This window comes from Parasteatoda tepidariorum, chromosome 6 (assembly GCF_982258835.1).
Source record: "Parasteatoda tepidariorum strain Cologne lab strain chromosome 6, Ptep-v5.0, whole genome shotgun sequence".
Classification (NCBI taxonomy): Eukaryota; Metazoa; Arthropoda; class Arachnida; order Araneae; family Theridiidae; genus Parasteatoda; species Parasteatoda tepidariorum.
The window spans coordinates 99,499,592-99,524,171 of NC_141760.1; the positions used below are offsets into that span (position 1 = coordinate 99,499,592).

Below are 24,580 nucleotides of genomic sequence, written 5' to 3' on the forward strand. Positions count from 1 at the left end.
GCCATGCTGAATTTTTAAATGCAAACACTTTAAATTAAGGATGTTTGGTAAAATTTGGTTATTTTAGGGGTATCTTTTTTCCTTGAAAATTTAGTTTCTAAATTATATAGGGTGTCTCAAAAGTATTGTGATTAGCTTTTAGGGAGATAGGATATATAATAAGGATTGAAAATTTCTTACAAACCCATGAGCAGAAAACAGAGGAAAGTAGCAGTAGCAAATCTGAATGGACACAAGAGATGAACTATAAGCATTTGTTGGATATTTTTACAAATAGCGTATGAGATTAATACAATTCAAAGTTACAACAAAGTAAAAATAAACTTTAATATTTTAAGTTTTTTTTTTTCTAAACCCCAAATCATACATCCTACAAAATATTATCATTTTTGATCTTTTTGTTATGGAATTTTAATTTGTTGTATTTCAGATCACCTTCAGTAGAGTCTTGTATATTATAATTATAAATTATTTCTCCTTGCTTTTTACATGATATTTAAGCATATTTTCTAAAACATCCAATGTCCTTAAAGTTCTTCACTTTGCCAAAATTTATCCATCAATCCTAAAATTTATAAAAAATTAAATTAAGAATCAGGATATTTTTTACGTGTTTTTTAAATATCAGAGTTATTCATATAAACAACATAAGATTAACTGATATATGCACTTTCAGATACTACAATTTGGTTAAGGTTCAAGGAACGAGCTGAAACCTCCCTGCTACTGGTATGAGGTTAAAATCGTTTGCTATGAATAATGTTAGCTTTTAGCAAACACAGCTTTGTGTGTTCATATTCTCAGAATTTCCAGATTTAAAAATGGGTAGTTATGCTGGGGAACAATTTTTTTTCTTCTGTTTTACGAGCTTTTAACGGATTTTGAGTACCTTCGTATCTATCGCTAATTTCAAATCCGCAATCTGTTTCTCCCACTAAGCTACAGTTTTTTTTTAAATCTGTTTTGTTTTGAAATGAATATGTTTAAAAACGTTATATATAACAGGTGGTTGCATAAATGTTGCCACAAACTTCTGAGGACTCATCAGCAGGATTAAAATTGCATAGGAACCCATGCCCAGAAATGTCATAACCGATAGGGGTGCTTCATTACTATGATCTTATAATTCGAGTGCTTCTGATCGGGTCATAATAGGGAAGGCGACCCTAACCGCGTACGACGACATTTCTGGACATGGGTTCCTATACAATTTTAATCCTAATGATGTGCCTTAACTCCCCTAAAAGTGTATCGCAATATTTACGTGACCTGATATATATAACGTTTTTAAACTTGTACATTTTGACCAAACTAGACTAAAAACGTTTTAAACAAATATGTAGCTTTAAGAGTTTTTGAAATCTTCACTTCCGAGGTTGAAGTATTTGTATAAATGCAACAACAAATTTTCTTCAATGTTTATGTCTCCATTCAATGATGATTGCTGCAAGCGGTGAGTTGACAAGTAATGTATCTTGTTTATTAGCTTCGATAATTATAGTAAGATTTAGAGTCAAAAGACAACTTGCATTTTCTTCTGTAATATTTTTTGAGCACGAACGAATCAAAATTTGTCAGTATCGTACAGTCAAAGTATAAGTTGTATACTACTCCTTGGAACAAATATATTTTAACCAACTTTATGCACCCAAGCAAACATTTTATTTAAAACACTAAAATAAGAAATATTGCAAGTTGATGCAGACGCGTTGTACAAAAAAAAAATAAAAGTTCTCAGTTTAAAATTATTGCAAACAGTATAGAATCGCGTTGAACGAAATAAACACGATTATTTAGGGTTCATAATTTCTTATAAATTTTATTGCAATGAGAATGGGGGACATTCATGGCACCTTCTCTAGAAGTTGTAGTTCCGATTCAATGATGTTCATATTAATATATAGAAGAGAAAGTAAGCGGCAAGTGAAACTTTTTATTAACGTTAATAAGGAAGTAGAAAAGTTTTTAAAACTAAGGGATTTTATTTTGTTTTGGAGCAAAATAAACTGCTTCATAAACAAAAAATGTTTTAACTGAATCAAAACGCACGCATTACAGTTGTATATTATAAAGCAAATTCACTGCTTTCGGATTCATAAATATGTTAATGAAAATGTAGTAATAGCACAAGAAACTTATAACTCTAGGAACATAACATTTCCTGTGTTTAAAAGATTGTAACAGATTACACGACTTTTCGAGTAAAAGATAAAAATATTAACTATATAGTCGTGCATTTTTTATACCTTAGAATTTGTCATAATGTACATAACATGCTTAGCTGTTCCAAGATACAATCGTCACAAAGTTAGAATCAAATTGCAGTCAACTTAAATGAACCATCATTACTTTCTCAAAATAAAATATTTCCAAATTTAACACAATTGAATGGATTCATGAATCAATATTCAGAAAATGAAAATAGAATAAAAAGAATAATTTACTTTTAAGTGATAAAATTTTCTTGTTTATCACCAACTACATTAGTTCGAAACTTGGAAAGTCAATTTTTACTGTGATGGTTAAGATCATAATTAGGAATAAAAGTAATGTTAATGTTGCCAATTGGTTCGTTGAAATTCTCGCTATACTAAGGTACAATACTATCCCCAATTAAAATAAGCACCTTTAATATGTGATTTTTTTAACACTGTATTCCTTAACCACCTAACCTAATATACAAGATGTTCCACAGAGGCCACCCTTACTATTTTTAGTCAAACTCTGTTAGCCTAGTCTGAAATTATATTACCCACTGGCCCTAATTATTAGGTCACTAACGAAGAGCGGCTGGAGTAAATTCTCCACCCTTATAATCATTTACTATTATGTGATTATTGAAGTATTTGGTAGGACTCCCTGTTTAAGGTTTTGATTGCCTGGTTAAGGCCTGCATTAAGGTTTTGATTCGACGAGACTTTAATTCTTGTTATTTTTCTTCCTATTTACTCCATCCTTATTTTATGTTTAAAAAACATTTGTGCTATGGGAAATCCTCCATCATTTATTTTTATTTTCTGAAACAAAATATTTATGCTTAACAAATCTTATTCTTATTCTTATCACTTCAGGCCAAAATGGAATATTTACCTAAATCTTATATGGTTTAAACATTTTAAAAGTAAGACCAATTGTCAGCCATAGGATCATGAAGATTAAGGCTCCACAACTCTAAGACCAACTACATGATGGCAGCAATATGGTCAGGATTGCGTGCCAGCCACCTTTACTTCAACGGCAAGCTGGTACCCATCGTTCTGATCCTGATGGTTGGGCTTCAAACCACCACCAGGAATAGAAGTGGAGACTTTGAGCTTTAAAACACTGTTCCATCACAGCCTGGGACAACATTATGGCTCTATTATTAAATTACAGATATCCCCTTAACAGCTGCAGTAAAATTATTTATTTCTTCTAAAAGCATCATTTCCGAGCAATTGCAAATTTGATAAATTAGGAGAAATATTAGCATTATTTAATCAATTCATTTTAATAATTTGGCAAATAATGAATTACTTACTCGATGAACTAGACTTGATAGGTATTATTCCTTTGCCAGGATGTTTTTCCCATGGATTGTCATTAATGTCTGCCAACCTGATGTACTTAGGAAATTCTTTTATTAAAGCTGATAATTCGTCTGGATAATTGGTAGTTATGGCATCTACACCTAGACTAATATAGAAGATTGATTAGGCTTCTGAATAAGCTAATATTTCGTCTACTTCATACCATTTTAAAAACACAATGATATTCTGCATTTAAGTCAAGTTTGGCAATATGTGTTTTAAGATTTAATGACTTAAAAATTTGCACAATCAATTTTTTTTTCGACACTGTTTTCTTAAAATATTAAAGAACTATAAATAATTATTATTTACAAAGAGTTATCTTTGGCAAAACAAATTTTATATATAGGTGAGAAAAAATTTTCAATTTGCTATCAATTTGCATAAAACTATCCATTACGTAGCGAAATGCCTAGATATTACATAGGGAAATTAATATTAAGGGACTCAAACTTTCCACTGATCTCATATGCCTAAACTATTAGAATCATATTTTCAAAATTATGGCCAGCCCCCATATTTTGTGATTCATGAATCTAAATCCTTCGAGAAAAAAGTATGTTTGTTCAGAGAAAGTACATCATGTCAGGTTTTGTGACGCCAGATATCTTCTGCTCTTATTAATTAGCATATTTATATAAAGTTAATATCTGAAAACCATTAAGATTTAGTTTTAGCATTTGAAAATCCGATAGTTAGTTTATAAATTATTTACGGTATTCACTTTCTTCCAGCTGTAACAAAAAATGTCTCTTTGTAATCTTTCAGGCTATAATCCACCTACACAAAATGACTGTTAGGAAAGAAATACAAGTTATCTCCAATTAATGAGCATAAAAATCAGGAACTGTGCATACCTCAAAATGTCTCTCATTGTGGTCATCTTATCAACAGTCCACCAATACACTTTAGAGAAATGATGACTTTTCTCTTCATTTCGCATCTTGAGAAGTTTCTTAAGTCTCCTGTAGCAACGTGGTAGCCAGTTTGTGATACCATCTCCTTGCCAAATGCGATGAGAAACTTGACTATGGTGCAATACAGAACTAATTGTTTCGATATCTTCATTGCCAAAAAACGTAAAACCTTTGAGGAGAAATTATCTTAATTTCCCGTGCAGATCATTAAAATGACAATGACAGTAAAATTCTAACAATCTCGAGAATATCTTTGATTTTAATTTAGTGTCACAAAACCTCACTCAATCTTGTTTGAAAAATATTTAATAAAGCAATCAAAAAAGGGAAGAAAAAAAAAATCAGAAACTGAGCAGTTCCTTAAAATGAATAGAAATAGAAAATAAAAGTTGACTACGTTTCAGCTTACAAAAAATAAGTACATAATATAAAAAGCCGGACACATCGATTCCTAGCAGACTAATGAGTCATAGATGCTATGACTTCAAGTGTTTTGTGGATGACTCTTTTAAAGAGTTATCTACAGGCCGGCGAAAGGGGCGGACTGTCGCCCTGACAACCGGGTAAGGGGTCACCGAATAAGACCCAGATTTAATGTTCTGTAAATTATTTATTTTTTCATTTTTTAATGTATTGTTTGCTTTAAATATATTTATAGGTTAAATTATATATTCGTATGTTAACTTTCTTTATGGTTAAGTTTCTTTAAATAAAAGTTTTTCTAAAGATGAAAAGAAGAGTGTGCAGTAGAAAAATCACTATCGCTTGACACTCGTTTACAGCTGTCGACGACAAAAAAAAATCTAAATATTTTTTAACAAAATGGCGACATATTGAATGCAAATTACAATAATACTTACATATTTGTATGTCATAAAAGATTATGCTCATTAAAAATATTACCTAATTCTAAACTACTTGAGATGTTTTAGGATTGATATAGATTTTATAATTCTCTGATAGAAATATTACAATTTAAAATAAAATAAAAACGGATTTCTATAAAGCGTTTTGACTACACCAGCAAGACAATTCAAAGAATTTTTTTTAAGATTTCTTTTCCGAAATTGAGTTAAGGGCGCCGTTTTCAGTTATCGCCCGGGGCACAACGTATCTTCTCCCGGCACTGGTTATCCATCCACATTCTCTACTTATTGCCAATTTCGCTATCAATTTAATTCTTTGTATTTTGTCAAAAATTCGAATCAACCATTCTTGTCAGTGTAATCACTTACGTAAGTGGAATGGGCAAATTAATAATTGGTCAAATTAATAATCAGTTAATAAAAAAATATATTCTTCAGTCAAAGAACAAAATTATTTTTCATACATATTTTCCTAAACTTTTTCTAAACCCTTAGATCAGTGGTCCCCAACCCCCCCAGTTGCAAACCGGTTCACTCTAAGAACATTAAATTATTTCTATTTTATTTACTATGGTGTATTTCTCTAGAGTTTGTGCTACTTTCTATAGGTTATGGGAGCAGAGATATTACTTAATCTGAAATAAACTTAAGACTAAGGTCCTTCTCCTAAAGCCGTACTTATACCACGCACGAAAATGTATTTTGTTTAGAAGACGTGTTTAAATAGAATTTAAGTTATTAATTCAAAACCTCTTAAAATATAAACAGTCAACATCCGCTCCTCCCTCCTCTATCAGCTTGCCTCAGTAAAATTATCAAACGTCTATGACACTGTTCTACTCGTATATGCTTTTGTGATTCATATGTCACTTAAAATTGAGAATAAAGTTATTATGTTACGATGTTAATTTTTCTTTTTTCATGCTTAAAGTTACAAAAAAAAAAAAAACATCATACAACATTGAAATAAATTAAGCTATTGTTTTCAGGTTTAAACTTTCGCTAATTTAAGGGAGCATATGCTGCATGGGTAAGATTTATTAAAATTTGCTGTTCCATTCTTTAAACAAACATATCAAATACACATGGATATCTTTATGATATGGAGGCATGGAGACGTCTAAAAAAAATTCAACTTTTGAATTTATTCCATTAAGATTAATTAATAGATTTTATGAACCCACGACTGATGAACGGGTTTGAAATATAAAAAGCGCTTGACAACAATGTCAGTTTTTTAAAAAAAACCTATTTAAAAAAAAATCCATTATTTTAACAAATTAAATCTATTTCGTAGAACAAATCTCACATTTTCACATTGAGTAAAAGACCATTGAGAACATTTAAAAAATGTATTTTCAAGTTGAGTTACCAATTTTATCACTGCAAAACGAAGCATCATCTTCTTGTAATGTCCTCATGAAATTCCCTATAAATTCAATTTGCTTTAAAGATGGTAAAGCTATCATAAGATAAGCTTGAGCTCCTGACTTTCCTGCAATAAAAGAAAGCGTACTGAAAATTGAATTATCTTTCAATTTAGAATTATTTTTGTGAGTTTTTTTTTTTTTTTTTTTGTTGAAAAATAGTTTAGTGGAACGCAATTATTAGTATCCAAGTCAAAATTTTTGATGGTTTTCCATTGATGGACCAACATAATCTTGATGGCAATCATCATCTCAATGTGGGAATTCGGACTGATTTATGATGGTTCAACATAAGAATAGCAACTTGCTCTGATGGTTTGTTCACGTTGAACCATCACGAATTTCCATCATTGTATCTTAGAAATCAAATGTTGGAACGATCATGAACCACCATCATCCCAATGTAGGAATTCGGATTGATTTATGATGGTCTAACATTAAAAAAACTAAATTGTTTTGATGGTATATTGCTGAGAATCAACAAGAATTCTCATTATGCCATCAAGGAAATGTGCAGTTGGAACCATCATGAACCTTCACGGATCATCATGAGAATTAAACTTCTCTTGATGATTAACCATCATAGTATTAAAGTATCATTTTCCATCATGGAATGATAAAAGTTTGTTGGCATATCAAAAACCATGAACATGCAATGGAAAATGTTGGATGATGGTGACCATCATGAATCACACTGAAACCAACATAAACCATCAAAAAATTTTGATGGGACCATCAATAATTTTGACTGGGGTATATTACTGTGGAGTGGAGCATCGACGTATTGAGTGATTGAACAGATTGATTGAGTGATTGATCAGAACATGATTGTACTTTGTTATCGTAACAAAACTTATGCTGCAAAAGTTTGTCAGGACACAGTCGGTAAATCTCCCTTAAAAATCATAGACTAATTATTTTCTGGCAAAAATGAAGAATTAACGAAGTAACTTTAAGAATTCTATAAGCACTTGCAACACTATATCAACTGGCCGAAATTAAAATATTGATTTTTGCTATTTTACTCACTTTTAAAGAAATTAAATTGCTGAAGCTTAGTAAGCTCACTCGTTAAGGTGTGAAAAAAACATCATTTTTGGCAAAATTTTCGAAATTTAAATTATAACAAATTTTGAATTCCTGAACTCTTAGCTGCCTAGAAATCTTTTACTTTTGTTTATTCTCCAAGCAATTTTTGTGCAGGGGAATAACTGTGGTTTTACGGTATTTAGCGTATATGCAAAAAAAATGCCTTATATTTACCTAAAAATGGCCATTTAAAAAAAAGAATAAATTAATGATAATTTTTTTCTAGTTTTATAAGTTTATACACATAATAAAACATATGAACTAGTTTTTTTTAAATTTTATATTAATATTTTTTTAAAAAAAGTTGTCGAAACTGGTAGGATATCTAAAAGAAATTTAATCTTAGTAGGTATATAAAGATAACAGTACGATGTAAGAAATATTTAAGAAAGGCAGACTTCATTATAAAGAAATAATTTTAAAAATATATTTTTCTAAAAGTAATTATAAACTTATACGAATTTTTAGTTACCTTTATTATTATATTGCGAAACAGAAAGATTAAGAATGCTATAAAGAGCAAGAGAACGTTATTTTATTACCACGTTTCCAGTATATGTCTTTAAGCTTGTTGGCTAAACTTTTGCTTGCATGTTTTAAAGCAAGCGGTGCTAATTTTCCAACTTTCAAATCCAGAAACAGGAGAACCAATTCCTTTCTGAATTCTTCATGACCTAGAATTTTGTAAAATTCATTAAAAAATTAAATATTTTGTTAACTATTTTAAGATAAAAGTCACATGAGTATTTTGTAATATACTAAAGTAAAGAACAAATGCAGAATAATCAAATATATTTTAATAAAATGACAAACAAATTGCAATATTACATATTGGTAATTTTTTTATATTATTCTCAATCTAAACTTATGTGTATTTTTATTTAAATATCTAAAGGTAATGCTCTATTATAGCATCAAAACTTGCATGCATATTTATTTAAATGTATGAAGATGGTACCTCATTATAACATCGTAGCTTGTAATTTCTTAAGTATTTGAAGATTAATCTAGCTCGTAGCATGTAATTTCTTAAGTATTTGAACTTTAAGACTTTTATGCATTCGTATTTAAATAAAATGAACATGATGTTTGATTGTATCATTGAAATTTGCATATAATTCAATTAATTTTTAATTTGAAATTTGTATGTAATGGTTCCGCAGTGGACTGATCGTAAGGACACGGTTCCCAGTAGACCACCCAAAGTCAAGCATCACTGTCTGCGGTCAATAAGCGACCACTCTGATCAGCCAGAGTAGGGACCGAGGGTGAGCGATATCTGTTCTCGTTACACTGTTCTACAGTAAAATGCTCGATTTCGCGCGCAGGTCGTTTGGCTTCCAAATCGGGGGAGCTATCCCTTCGGCAGAGGATCAAAATTTTGATGGCATGTTTTTGGATCATCCTCAGGGATGCTTCCCAGACCACCACCAATAGCTCATTGTGCAGCTCTAGTGCAACGCAAATGAAGTACCTACCTAATTTAAACATATTTACTATAATTGTACTTTGATTCTTTATTTATCATGAAAATTTTAGTTCTTCTTAATCAGAAGTTGTTACTGTAGTTGTAGTTCATTTACGTTGTACTAGAGCTGCAGAATGGGCTATTGGCGACGGTCTGGGAAACATCCCTAAGGATGATCCGAAGGCATGCCATTATAATTTTGATCCTCTGCAGAGGGGATGGCACCCCTGCTTCGGTAGCCCGACGATCTGCACGCGAAGTCGAGCACTTTACGGTAAAACAGTTTAAACGAGGACCAATACCGCACACCCTCGGTCCCTACGCAGACTGATCCAAGTGGTCCCCCACTCGTACACTGACCGCAGCCAGTGATGCTTGATTTCGGTGATCTGCTGGGAATCTTGTCTTAACGATCAGTCCATTGCGGAACCTTAATCAGAAGTTAAATGATTGCTTATTTCACTTATATACTTAAAAATTTGCTCTACCTCAATAATGGCTTACATAATATCATACCTGGTGTTGTAAGATTCCGCATTTTGTCGAGATATGCATCAATATTTTCCCACATCCACCATTTTCTAAGAAAATCGCAGGGAAATCCATGGTGTGTGTATAATGCCTCTCCATCCGAATTGAATTGTACATCGAATTCTAACGCATTTGCTCCTTTGTTCAAATAGACGTCTACTTCCGCCAGTGAGTTCACCATGTGAGCAATGTTCCAAATGGGTCTCCTGCTGTTCACCGCTGGTTCAAGAGCTGCAGTTATCTGTCATAAAATTTGTTGTTTACCTAGTCATGAAATTTTCCGCCACTGTTATTTTTTAAAAATTCAGTACTGCATGTGTTAAAATTGTAAAATTAATAATCTCGAAAACAATCAATGCTGCAAGCACACTTTAAAAATTTGCATTATTTTTCATCATTTATTTTCTTTGTCAATGATTATACTGTGGAACAAATTTTTTGTTGCATTTATAAAAATACACTGGCGTAAGAAATTAAGAGAATTTGCAGACTTGATTGATTATCTCTAGAACTACTGGACCAATTTTAATGAAATCTGATCTGTACATACATTGATACAATACAAAACAAATTACCATTTAACAACTGTAATACACACGTATGATCGTGAGTAACACTCGTTGCAGTCTGAAGGTAAGAAATTGCCACAGGACAATTCAGAACGATTGCCACAGGATAAACTGCCTTATTTCAAGTATGAAATCGCGCTTGAAAGCCTGTATACAAGTATCTGTAAGAGGGGACCATACCCCGTATTAACCCATTTTCTCTTCTTATTCTGCAACCTCTGTTTCATACCTTCAGACTCCAAAGAGTGTTTGCGCACGATCATGCGCATGCGTATTACAATTGTTGCTTGGTTGTCTGTTCTGTATTGTGTCAATGAAAGTTCATATCGAATTTCATTAAAATCGATCCCGTAGTTCTAGAGATAATCAACCAAGTCTCTGCAAATTCTCTTAATTTCTGTTGATATTGCCTAACTCGGATGTTGGAATTTCCAATCTGAAATTAGTTTTGATCCTATAGCTACAGATTTTTTTTTAAAACTGCATTTTTAGTCTATTTATTATTATTATTATTAATTTTTTTGTCGAAATGTACAAGGTTAAAAACGTTATATAAAACAGGGGGTTACGTTGCGAGAGGGTTAATGTTGCGAAAAACTTTTTAAACTTAGAAGATTCGATAAAAAATTTACAAGTTTAAAAACTTTATGCTTTTTAAGTATTTTACAATTTTTTTTATTTAGCTCCTTAACGTTAATAGCGGCCATGCACAGTTACTTCAAAATGTAACGTACAAAAGCGAGCAGGATGATACATGAAACTGGCAAATCTCTCTATTTACTCGTAATAGTGTTTTATGTCGCTCAAAAATAAACACATATTTTCAAGTGGCGATGGGTACCGATTTTTGAGCGCTTGAAACTTGTCAACTTTTATTTCGATCTGCATATTACTGAAGCCAATTAAGTTTTTCAATCAAGTAATTTTTTGCCGTTACAGTTTCTTGGTAATTTTTAGTGTTTTTATAATCACAAGCAAAGTGATTTCTTCAACTTTTGACAGATTTTGTACTAATGTGGCTTCCGTTGCAAGTTCTTTGATTAAGTGTTATTGGTTTTGATTAAATAAATGATGAGATAACTGAGTTTATCATTCATTTTACAAAAACTCTAAGTACACTAGAATTTTATGTGAGGTGAAAGCTACATTAACAGCCCATCGAAAATAGAAGAAAAGAATTAATTCTAAATATGGATAACATTCTTTTGAGAAACCGCTATTTAAAGTATTGAACGCTTATTATTTATTTAACCCCGGCTCTTATCAATTTTAAAAAAAGAAGAAAAAATAGCTCTACTTTTTTCATTTACACAAGCTTTGACTTATATATATTTTTTAATGTTATTTAAACAGTTTTCTCCGATGTCTCCGATTAAAAGAAGCATTACATTTTTTTGGCCAGTCGCTTATTTAAGATTAAGGGAAAAGATGACTTAACATGTCTTATATCAGAGATGCCAACTGCTCCGGACACAACAAAATAGTTAAGAAAACGGTAAATAACTACAAAGTGAATTTTGCAAATATTTGACAATTTTTGCTAGCTTCTTAAAAGGTATAGCATGACATAATTACTAAAAAGTGGTGAATTATATAAGCCTACGAATTATTTAGAAATAGTAATGGATGAAAATCTACTAAATTATATTTACTAAACCAAGAATCACAATTGATAAACTACCACTTTAAAATATATATTTGCTGTCCGGAGCAAGTTGGCATCTCTTTTATATACTAGTGAATAGGAATTATATTTTTGTAGTGGTAGAAACACTACAGCAGCTATATTTTATTTAAGGGTAAAATTCGTTTTTAATTGTTAATTTATAAGTATAAATTTTATTCGCTATGTAATATAATAATATAATGGTGGTTTACATTACCGTCAAGAAGAAAAGAATCCATGTGCACTGAATCCATACAGTATGTTTATTGAATTTCATTTTCACACTTGAGTTTTTTATGCCTTTCTTTTACGTCAGTATTTCCATGGTATCAAGCTAAAAAAGCACGAGTTTCACAATTTATTATGAAGTTAAATTCAAATTAACAAAATTCAAATTTTTTAAAACTATTAGGTCGATTCAAAACTTTTTTTTGCATGGAAAACATACAGACAAAAATAATAATGATGCAACCACAAAGATGTTTAAAATCCCAGGATTGTTTTTACAAAAGAGGTGATAGTACCCATCTAGTGGAACGATAATAGCATGGAACAAAAGGTCGCATTCCGCTCTGAGACGCTGAAAACAATTAAAGTAAAATGTCACAACTTGCTTGTAACATTGTCAATCTGTCATTGTCAATCAACAATTGTGCAATCTGATTTATTTTATTTTAAAACCGTCATTCAACAGAATACCCAATTTTTGGGTTTACGACTTCTAATGTTCAACTCCGTAGGCTTGTAATTTTGAACCCAATCCAGATGACAAGGGAACTCCTGGATCAAGTATTGGGAGAAATTTTTCCTTCGTGGATGACTTTTTGATGGAACTAACCAGCATTTGCGTTACATGGAATGGAAGACCACGAGAACCTCCCAAGGTTAGCCTGACGGCAAAGGGACTCTAACCCGTGATCCGTCTACCACTGAGGATATTTCACGTCAGAACTGCTGTCGGTGCAAGCCAGATGCGGATTCGTATTGACCAGTCATTGGTGGGATTCGAACCCGGTTCACCTCATTGGAAGGCGAACGCTCTATCTACAGAATCATCCCTGTTTAATCTGATTTATTAATCAAAGCGCAGGGCTCATTACATGGTTTTCATCAGCGACTGCAGCATCTTTCAAGTGTTGCGTTAATTTTATCAGTGACAGCGGCCTTCAAACCGAATTCACGTGTGTCTTGAATACTAAAAATATTACTGTATAACAATCACGAGGTAAGTTCTCAGTGACGACGGGGACTCATCTTGTGATTGTTAAACTACATGCGCCTTAAGGATAAAAATACTCCTCGGTTGAGGTCTAGTGAGCAAAAAGGTCAAGTCGTAGATCCGTCACGATTTTAACCTTTTCAGCTTCTCATAGTAGAATGCAACCCTATTTATTATGGAAAATATTGCTGATATGACTGGGTACTATCAGTAAAAACAAATTAGACTTGACCTGTGCAATCTTATGTTCCTTTGAAAGAAAGTAGAGAAAAAGTATACTCATAAAGGGTTGCAAATTAATATTGAAATAAGGTAAAATCAAAAACACTATCAAAATTTGTCGAATCAGTAGTGAGGAAGGTCGGTGGAAAAACTCTAAAACCCGTAAGACTCTCTTAGAAAACTTCGAGATGTTTCTTATAATCACCATTTGTTTCCTCGGGTAGATTTTGATGCTTTCAGTTCCGTCTTTCCTCAGTTGTGATTCGTTATATTTCGATAGTGATTTCAATTTTTTCCTCCTCTCCAATACTAATTTGAGACCTCTAATCTGTATGTTCACATTCACATTTTAAATTAGGTACTTTCATATTTTAATTTACTTACATTTGCATTTTATTTTATATATGTACTTACATTTTCACAATACTTACATTTATATTTTACATCCAGTTACATTTTTCAATTTGATTGTGTTAATGTAATAATGCTTAAACATTTTAAAGGAAATACATTTAGGCACATTTTAATTATTTACTGTGTATATCTGGATGCTTCAAAAATGTCCAATCGCATCCAATTTAATATTTTCTAAAAATAACTGCACTATAGCTAAACATTTTAATTAAATGAATATGAAAAAATACGGTTTTCATTTAAATATTAAGAAAAGAGAGGAGAGAATTCGAACAATTTAATAGAATAAGAATATAAAAGAATTAATGAATTAAAGCAATAAAGATAAAGTAATTTCGGTTGTAAGCTTACAACATTGTTTCCATAATTTTAGGTTCAACACCTAAAAATAATGCTTTTTCTCACTATTCTCTTTGAGCTGCATTTAGTTACAAGGAAATGGCCAAACCTTAACAAAAACTTCTCGTTAAATCAACAATTCTGCGTCTTCGCCTATATCTAAGCAGTTTAATTAATTTTAATGATAAAATTTAAGATGTTTAAAGATACCTCCAGTCCAAAAGTGCCCTCCTTTTCCCTGAAGTTAAAAGTTCAAATCTTGTCCAAAGAAGTATTAAGTATCTGTTAGCTTTCACAGCGATATTATTCTTTTGTTTCCACTGGCATACACAGACGATAAACAAAAAAGCATTAATAACAAGAAAAAGTAGTTTGGTTGCCTAGCAACCAGCCAGAGTTAGAATATTACAATTACAAGAGTTGCCAGCAGTGTTAAAAGAATTATTTAAACTAACTCTCCATTGATGTCGCAACATCCACCCCACCCTGGTCAACCTCAAGAGGGATGACCAGCTGTATAGGTCGAGTTATAGTCTCCACTCTTAACACGCATGTCCGAATTTCCCCATCATGTCCCTTAATTAGATAGGCCTTCTTCCACATGTGTCTGGATCTGACGTCTTCTTGTAATAGCACAAGATCTCCTGCACAGATGTTGAAGGAGTTATCAATATTGCGAATTTGGTGATAAGAGCGAAGTTGCAGCAGATATTCTTTGGACCATCTTTTCTAAAATATATCCAACACGTCTTGTTGTTGTTTGAAGAGTTTCGTAAGTCTTAGATTGTTATTCAGATTCATGGGTATAGCTGTTAATTTTCCACCAGTTAGGAAATTTGCCGGTGCCAAGGCTTCCGTGTTGTCTTCATCTCCCTCTTCATATACAAGGGGTCTGCTGTTAAGGGCGGCTTCTATCCCTACAAGTGCAGTGAATAGATTTTCTTCGTCTAATAGTGCCCGATCAAGAGATTTACGAAGACAATTTTTCACTAATCCGATTAGGCAGGCCGGGATAGCCTCGTTAGTAGGGCACTGGGCCCATGTCCAGGAGTTCGTAGGTTCGATCCCCGCCGGCCGAAAACTCCCCGAGTAGTAAATGGTGACTGATGCACGTTAAATTGGTCGACTCGCAAAGTTCTCCATGTTTCCATAACAAATCAATACTTCTGGGGGTACTGATCCAAGAGTTTCCTTGTCTTCTGGATTAGTTCAAAATTACAAGGCTACGGAGTTGAACATTAGTAGTCGTAAGCCCATAATTGGGTCGGCTGTTCAGCGTGGATGTAAAATCCGATTAGGCGAGCCACGATGGCTCAGGGGATAGAGCGTTCGACTTCCAATGCGGCGTACCGGGTTCGAATCCCAGTCGATACGAATTCCTCATCCGGCTCGCACCGACCATAGTGCTGACGTGAAATATCCTCAGTGGTGGACGGATCATGGGTTAGAGTCCCTTTGCCTTCAGGCTAAGAGTGGGAGGTTCTCGTGGTCTTCTCTCCATGTAACGCAAATGCGGGTTTGCTCCATCAAAAAGTCCTCCACGAAGGCAAATTTCTCCCAATACTCGATCCTAGAGTTCCCTTGTCTTCTGGATTGTGTTCAAAATTACAAGGCTACGGAGTTGAACATTAATAGTCATAAACCCATAAAATTAGGTCGGCTGTTCAACGACGGTTGTAAAATTATAAATCTGATTAGGCGCTCCCGCCAATATGTGTTAATCATTATCCACTATTTCCGTGCCATTAGGTAGACTGCAAGTAAATTCAATATCCGCATTCGACGTAGAATTTAAAGTGTCCTTTAGTTGGCTAATGAAGCGAGCCATATTAGCTCGAATTGTTTTACGTTTGCTGTTCGATAGTCCCATTTTGTCTACCGAGTCATTTTGAGTTGAAGTCATTCTGATTAGGTGTTAAGGAAATAAAAATGAAGTTAAGTTAATAAATTCTCACCTTTTTTAAAGATTTTTAAAAATTAATAAATTTAAAAAAAACGTTTTTTTTTATTTATTTATTTTAAAAATTTATGCAATATAATCTACACAATAAGAGAAGAAATATTTTTTCGTATTTTGCTACCATTTTGCGAAAAATTCAAATAAACTGAAATCTTACTTATCTTTCATTCTAAGAAGCAGTTCAAAATAAATAGATTATCTTTTAAAAATGGGCAGCTTGTCTCATTCTTACGTTATACCCTTCATATTCATTTCATTTATATATAGAATAGTTTTTTTTTTTTTTTAATTTTGATGCAGATTTAAAAAAATGAGTTGTATCTTCACTATGAGCCAACATTAATTCAGCCGATATAATTTGGTTTAAAATTTCTTCCCCAAAAATAAATGGCATGGATATATATTTTTTAAAATTTACCAATAATATTGTTAAAAAAACTCTTGCCGTGCATTCTTAAGTTTAAATTACTTTTAAAGAAGAAAGAACTTTATTCTTATTTTTTTTCTCGTGTAAATGAGCTGCTTAATTACACAAAATCTTAATCAATATACAAAAAATTTACCTTCATTCAAAATTTTTAGGGAAATTTTAAGGTAAATAACGAAAAAGTATTTTATAGCTTTTTAATTTTGACAAATAATGTATCCTCCATTTATATGTTTACACATAAATGGAGAAAAACACTAGAAAGACAGATGGAGCTAATTTGGCACCTCTCGTTTTTTGTTGTTCTGTTATTTGAAAAATAACTTGCAGAAAGTTTTGAGTATTTCAGACTTTTCATGATTTGATCTTTTCATAAATGCTTATTTAACCACTAATGTGTTAGTCTAATAAGAACCTATTCATAGAACTTTATATCTAGAATGACTGGAGGGGCTAGAGTAATTCCATTGGTATTTTGGTAGGTATCCCATAATACTAGGTAGTTTTGGGTATAAGGTGCCCTAGTTCATTAAAAAGCAAGAATACTTCAACGTATCTAATTATTTTTTATGGGAAACTTAATTTAAAAACTGATGCATACATATAATTGTAAAGCTAGTGTTCTCTTTAAACAAATATTTTGATTAACAAAATCGAATAAAATACAATAGAACTCCAATAATTAAGTCTATAATATATTTTTATTAAATTAAATATCATAAAATTTTAAGATTTTGGATGTCTAGTTGACCTACGCACAAACAATCTGGTAAGGATGCGACAAGTCCCTTTAGTTTTTTAAGGTCACAACAATATTTTGTCTTTCTAGTGTTAGATATAACTCTCTTATTGGCAAGTTGATTATAATGAAGCATTAATATGTGTGAGATTTCTAACGGGAACCAAATATTATGTGAACATTTTAAGGCTTTACTGACCAGACATAATTATACAGATCAGACATAAAATAAACATTAAATCATAATAGCTCAATACTTTTATCAGAGCTGCTATGGCTCAGGCGATAGATCGTTCATCTTCCAATGAGTTGAACCAGGTTCAAGTCCCAGCAATGGCTGGTCGATATGAATCCGCATCCGATTTGCACTGACCACATTGCAAATGTGAAATATCCTTAGTGGTAGACGGATCATGGGTTAGAGTCCCTTTGCCACCAGGCTAACCGTGAGAAGTTCTCGTGGTTTTGCTCTCCGTGTAACGTAAATGCGGGTTAATTCCATCAAAAAGCCCTCCACGAAGACAAAACTTCTCCCAATACTTGATCCAGGAGTTCCCTTGTCTTCTGGATTGGGTTCAAAATTACAAGGCTGCGGAATTGGACATTGGTAGTCGTAAATTCAAAAATTGGGTCTGATGTCCACGACGGTTATAAAATTGAAAAAATAAAATACTTTTATCAAAAAGAAGATAATGTTTTTAATTTTTTTTTTAAATTTCAAATCATATTTAAGTAAAGAAAAGGATGAATATTTTATTTTTTTTCTTCATATTTAATAAGGAGTTAATAAGGAGAAAATAAAAATGAGGGATAAGAAATATGTTGTTTCTTTGATTGATCGTTGCCTTACCAAGTTCCAACATGCTTAGCTAATCTTTTACGTTTATTTTGTTTTATCTTCCTAGCTATATGAAAAGACAAAATAACAATACTACTATTCATATTGATGTACTATCTTTTACTTTACTATTTTGAAAAAAGATATATGTAAGGAAAGAGAAAAACAAATTGATCTTTTTTAAAAAGAAAATTTAACAATGACTAGCGAAGGGAAAGGTTTCGATTGTTTTAATATAACGTTCAAAAATGCTTTAAAGTTTCATGTTTGAACAAATTTTAACTAGAGAACAAGTTAACAACAAATAAAGTATAAAAACTTACGTTTAGATACTATGCAGCTGTCGTAAATACCTATTGTCGATGGGTACAAAGAAAAAAAATCAAATATCTTTTTTTTTTTTTTTATCTGAGGAAATTTAAATCAGACGTATCAAAAGGTAAGTATCAAAACTGAACAAATACGATTGAACTTGGTATTAGTGATAAGATAACATTAGTTCTATTTTCCTACTAATGCACAATATGTCTCCAAAAACGTAAATGTGACAAAAATTGTTATCAACATGAGACAACGCCGTACTCCGGATGTATTTTATATTTGATTTTTCTCAATATTTGCTTGCATACTAGCTAGAAATTTCCTTCTAAATTCCTAAGGAAATTCGAAAATTGTCAACCCCTATGCTGCCGTGCAAGAGAAAAATCATAAGCGTCATAAAATTCGAAATTGAGATTTTATAATTTTGCCATTTTTGTATAATAATCTAACTATTGCAAAAAATAAATAAATGAATTCTGTTTTATAAGTTTTCTTTAAAATCAATTTAAAGTTCATAGCATTAGCAATCGAAAGAAAATAGTTGTCAAGTTATTTATCTCGAAATCTATTGTGAAGTATTAACTTTATCTTTTCAACTGCACCGCAGTATTTTAGACATAAACATACTCTGAAATTAGTGTGTTTTGGAATAAATAAATTTTCAAAGAATATTTCTTGACTGGTATTTTCTAACAAATTGACGCTAACTTTCATAAAAATTACAAATTAAACAATATAAAACCATTTTTATAAAAATTTCACATGCGCAAAAAAGTACGAAACTTTCGCAAAGTGTCCTCATTAACGTTATACATACTTTGAGTTTAGGGCGTTTAGGACGAAGCAAATACTTTTTAAAATTAATTAATGCTTTTTTTCAATTTAATTAAGAAAAAGTATTAATTAATTTCATTATTTACTTAATTTACTAAAATTAATTCGTTTTTAATTTAATTTTCATTGATCATTATGAAACCAGTTTCAAATAAATATTGCATTGCAAAAATATATAAAAATTTCGCAAATTGTCCATCCTTACGATATACTAGCGTGTTGAGAACGAAACAAATTTACTTTATTTTAATTGAATATTACTTGGCATATTGGGATGTTTTCAATTAAATTGACACTTCATTATAAAGCCAGTCTCAACTAAACTCAGCATTTCAAAAAATTTTTAAAAAATTCTCCAACTGTCTACCCTTATGTTAGCGATATACGTACTCTGAACTTAGCGTGTTGATTACTTAACAGGTATTTTTTTTAAAGAAATGAATTGAATATTACTTGAAATATTGCAATAGTGGGCTGCTTTCAATTAAATTGACTAGAGCTATGGTAGTTCAGGGGATAAAGTGCTCGCCTCCTAGTAAAATGACCCAGTCTCGAATTCCAGCTTTGTCTGGCCGATGCAAAATTTATTCCACGTTCGCACTGACCACAGTGCTGACATAAAATATCCACAGTGGTAGACGGATCATGTGTTAGAATCACTTTGTTATCGGGCTAGCCGTGGAAGTTTTGCTTGGTTTTCCTTTCTATGTAACACAAATACTGGTTAGCTTCATCAAAAGTTCTCGACGAGGCTTAATTTGTCCCAATACTTGATTTTAGAATACCCTTGTCTTCTTGATTCAATTCAAAATTACAAGGTTACGGAGTGGAACTTTGATAATAATAAACTCGGTATTGGGTTAACCATTATAAAGTAAAACAAAATTAAATTGATGCCCACTTTTCAATTTGAAACCTACTTCAATTAACCTTCTCATTAAAAAATGTTAGAAAATATTCGCAGTGTGTGATGTAAGCGTAATAACATACTCTGAAAATCTGCCAGTTTTGGTCGAAACAGGCTTTTAAGAATTTCTAAACAAGCAAATTGCTCAAACAAATGGACTTTATCATTTCAATATAAAATCATTTTACAATAATTTCGATTCTCAAGTATTTGTAAGAAACTCTGAGAGTTTCACTCTTCTTTTTCATCCTACGGTCAGCCTAGGACAAACAGCCATGCTCTATCTTGCTGGTAGCTGTCTTGTGGGTTAATGTGCGAAACCAAAAAGAGAAGTATCCCCATCGTCAATATTTTTGAATTTAAATTAAACTCAGCTGCGCGACAGTCCTTGAGGGCCAAGGCCTACTGTGCCCATCTCAGTTTTCTTGACCTTGGGCTCTGGGGTGTAGGAGCAGATGTTCCGGTCAGGTGGTCAGCCGAACGCGGAACCCCCACTGTTTAGTTCCCAAGCATGCTTGGTAGTCATTTATCGACCCACTGAAGGGATGAAAGGCTGAGTCTACCTTGCCCGGTCCGAGGATCGAACCAAGGACCTGTGGCACGACAGCGCGAAGCGCTACCGCTCAACCACCGGGCGTCTGGGCGTCTTTTGAATTTGGAGCACAGGAAAAAAAGGGTTCTATTTTGAAACAACCTCCACAAAGGGTACATGAAAGGGAGGTGGATGGGCCGATTCAATTGAGAAGCAGCTGGAGGTATTCTGGACATCGAGAGCGAGGTCATGGTCAACATTCGAGAGCAAGCAACGCCTATCTTCCTATGTAAATTAGACTGAATTCTATTTATCTCTTGTAAAAGACACTCCCAATTTTTTCCAGCAACTATATTACCATAGTGAAGTATTCTTGAAATATTATATTTCGTCTTGATTTATCATAATTTATCATGGAGAGAAAAGGGGGTGCTGAGGCAAACTCAAGGCTGGTGTAACTTGTATATCTCCCTGCTAGCTACCAAGAACCTCGACATGGTTTGGGATTCATTAAATAATTATTATTTCTCCACTGATAATAAGGCTACTAAATAAGACTGCGTAATGAGTAGTGGTAAGTTCGCAGTTTTAGAAATGTCATAAGAAATATTGGGGCGTGATGACCGAGATGCAGCATGTCTTGAAAACACTTTTTTCGGTATTTTGAAGCTTCACGGTTTACCTCAACTCCTCACCTTTCCTTAAAATTTAAAATTACTTAGGTAAGTGAAAGAGAATTTGTCATTAAGGATTTCTCCCATGGCATAACGTACTCTTAATACGATGTCTAATTTAACTGTCATCATACTTATTACTGGATAAAATCCGGATAATACCGCAATAATACGATTCAACTTGTAAACCTTATTAAGTTTGCAAAAAAACTTGCTATGTACTATGATTTCAAAGCACAGATATTATTAATCAATGTTGAAACTGTTTCAATGATAACCCATTTTCACTGAGGAAGAATGACAAAACATACGCTTAATGTAATCACACCAGTACCTAAAGTTTACCTGATTCCATTAGACTGCTGATTCTAAGAGGAAAACATCCGTAAATAGTGTCAGTTTTTTTTTCAATAATTTTGAAACACACTTCATCTTTGTCACAAAATGGCACACTTCGACATATCCCCTTCGATATCACATGTTACGCTCTATTTTATAAACATATGCAAGCAGTTCAGATGAAAAACATTGTATAGATCGTTTATCAAATTTGATTTGTAAACTTTATTAATATTTTTAATGATATTTGTGAGTAATAACAATAATTAAGATTAGATGCGTACTTATTTTGATGATAAGAATGAAAAAAGATGATTGCTTAGCATTCTTTAATGAAGATTCGAGAAAAGAACGATCTTTGGTACAGATTTATAAACTAGGTTCCATGATTTATGATACTATGAATGATACTACGATATAATAAATAATAAAAAATGTAGGATTGTCAGCAATTTTTTTTATTTATAACTATTCAATATTTTCAGTTGAACAATATAGGTTTTAGATTAGTAGTAGTTCATTTACGTCGCACTAGAGCTGCACAATGGGCTATTGGCGACGGTCTGGGAAACAATCCTGAGGATGATCCAAAAACATGCCATCACAATTTTGATCCTCTGCAGAGGGGATGGCACCCCCGCTTCGGTAGCCCGACGACCTGCACGCGAAGTCGAGCACTTTACGGTAGAACAGTTTAACGAGGATCAATACCGCACACCCTCGGTCCGTACGCAGACTGATCCAAGAGGTCACCCGACCGCACACTGACCGCAGCCAGTGATGCTTGACTTCGGTGATCTTCTGGGAACCGTGTCTTAATGATCAGTCCACTGCGGGACTATAGGTTTTAGAATATTCGTAAATGAAACAAATTTAGTTACTTTAACCGTAATGCAGTTCTTTTTTTATAAATTTAAAACTCCTGTCTCTCCCTTCACAATTTAATTAAAATACAACAACGAAAAAAATTTCTTTTTGAAAGTTTCAACTTATGCACAATGAGCCTATTCTGAGGAGGAGCGATCTGAAAAGATGTGCAATTTACCAGGTCCTAATTAGTAATCATTCACCCAGTTAAGAAAATAGCCATTGACCACTTGCCAATATTTACTTCACACCTGCTATTTTTCAACAATAGCAAAGAAATAGCAATATAGCACGGCACAATAGCAACTATAGCATGGCAACAATGCAATTTTTATATATAGCATGGAGTTTGCAATATACAAGAGTAGCTTAGGTAGCAAGGTATATCCTATCCCTATTTGGAATTAAAAACTTGTTTTCCATTGTATGAATTTATTTAGTTTTTCTAATATACTGCAACGGAAATTAAATTTTTATCTTTTTAATTTAAGAAAAAAATTGAATAAAAAATATAAGTGCAACTTTCTTTTCAATTTATTTTCATTTAGTTCTCTTGGTTTTTGAAAAGAAATGCAAGTTTTATAATCTCATTAGAAGCAAAGATTATTGATTTGTTTAAATCAAAACGCAGATGAGAACTGAAAATAATAATGCTAAGTAACTTAAGATTCAATAAAAAAGTTTTTAAAATAAAATCGGAACTACTATACAAATTAATTTTACATCAAATAAAATAATTACACAAAATGTTCTGAAGTCAAGTTATTTGAATGAATACTCACGCTCTAAGGACTTAAATCCAGTCATCTCCTAACTCCAAGGTGAAATTAATTTTATGATTACGTGAAATTAATTTTATGATTGCAAAATTTTTATCCCGATAGAATTTGAAACGCGCTGCATAATTATCGAAAAACCAAATTCCTGCAAGCAAAAGGCATAATACAAAGCTGAACGTAATCAACTCTCTTAAAACATATCATTCTAACCTAATATAAATTTTTTAAAAAAAAACTTAGCTTGATTTGGTTGTTATTGTCAAACTAGAGCCACGCTTAAATATTGTTGGAGAAAGTTCGAAATTTCTTCCTTTACGATTCCAAAGACATTTGTATTGTATTGTAGTTCATTTACGTCGCACTAGAGCTGCACAATGGGCTATTGGAGACGGTCTGGGAAACATCCCTGAGGATGATCCGTTCGTTGGTTCGTTGTAGTGGAACTGGGCGTCTGAGGCCTTACGGCCCTTTTGAGGATAATCCGAAGACAAACCATTACAATTTTGATACTCTGCAGAGGGGATGGCACCCCCGACGACGAGAGGGGTAGCCCAACGACCTGCGCGCAAAGTCGAACACTATAGGGTAGAACAGTTTAACGAGGAGTAATACCGCACACTCTCGGCCCCTACGCAGACTGATCGAATTGGTCACTCACCCGCACACTGACTGCAACCAGAGATGCTTGACTTTAGTCATCTGCTGGGAACCGTGTCTTAACGATCAGTCCACTGCGGTATGTTTTACAAAGACACTACCACAATTTCAAGTAAGGGCTAATGAAAGTAATCAGTAGGCATCACCAACACGTGCGCTATCCCGCCGCCTAATCATACGTCGACTTTAAGGGTTCTAAAACTTCCTAAGGGGTCTGGACACTACATTAAAGTGCCCAAACCACTAAGACACGATTGAAGAAAGTGCTTTCCGATCAAAACGCAGTCCTTATCGAACCCAGGCCCAATCCATAGTTGGCGAGGACTACACCGACTGGGTAGTGCGTACAGATTAAGAAATCATTTTTAGACACAGAAGGCAGTGCCGTGTGTATCGTAATTCTATTCAAG

At 32.8% G+C, this 24,580-nt stretch overlaps 1 protein-coding gene across 5 annotated transcripts; it reads right to left on the reverse strand.

Moving 5' to 3' along the window:
* Positions 1–302: 302 nt before the first annotated feature.
* On the reverse strand, positions 303–23,767 carry LOC107441484 (dermonecrotic toxin StSicTox-betaIB1i). Of its 5 annotated transcripts, none has more exons than XM_016054765.5 (8): positions 23,517–23,767; positions 12,320–12,436; positions 9,853–10,108; positions 8,411–8,542; positions 6,725–6,847; positions 4,427–4,655; positions 3,521–3,675; positions 303–565 (listed from the first exon to the last, which is right to left on the reverse strand). In XM_016054765.5, exons 2-8 carry the CDS (start codon positions 12,377–12,379, stop codon positions 528–530), a joined length of 993 nt encoding a protein of 330 aa, XP_015910251.3. In that variant the 5' UTR covers positions 12,380–12,436; positions 23,517–23,767; the 3' UTR covers positions 303–527. The 5 variants fall into 5 exon arrangements, with proteins under 5 accessions (XP_015910251.3, XP_015910255.3, XP_015910248.3 ...); XM_016054769.4 differs by lacking the exon at positions 23,517–23,767 and adding an exon at positions 18,584–18,708 and having other exon boundaries at positions 8,414–8,542; XM_016054762.5 differs by lacking the exon at positions 23,517–23,767 and adding an exon at positions 18,584–18,708.
* Between the last annotated feature and the right edge of the window lie 813 nt (positions 23,768–24,580).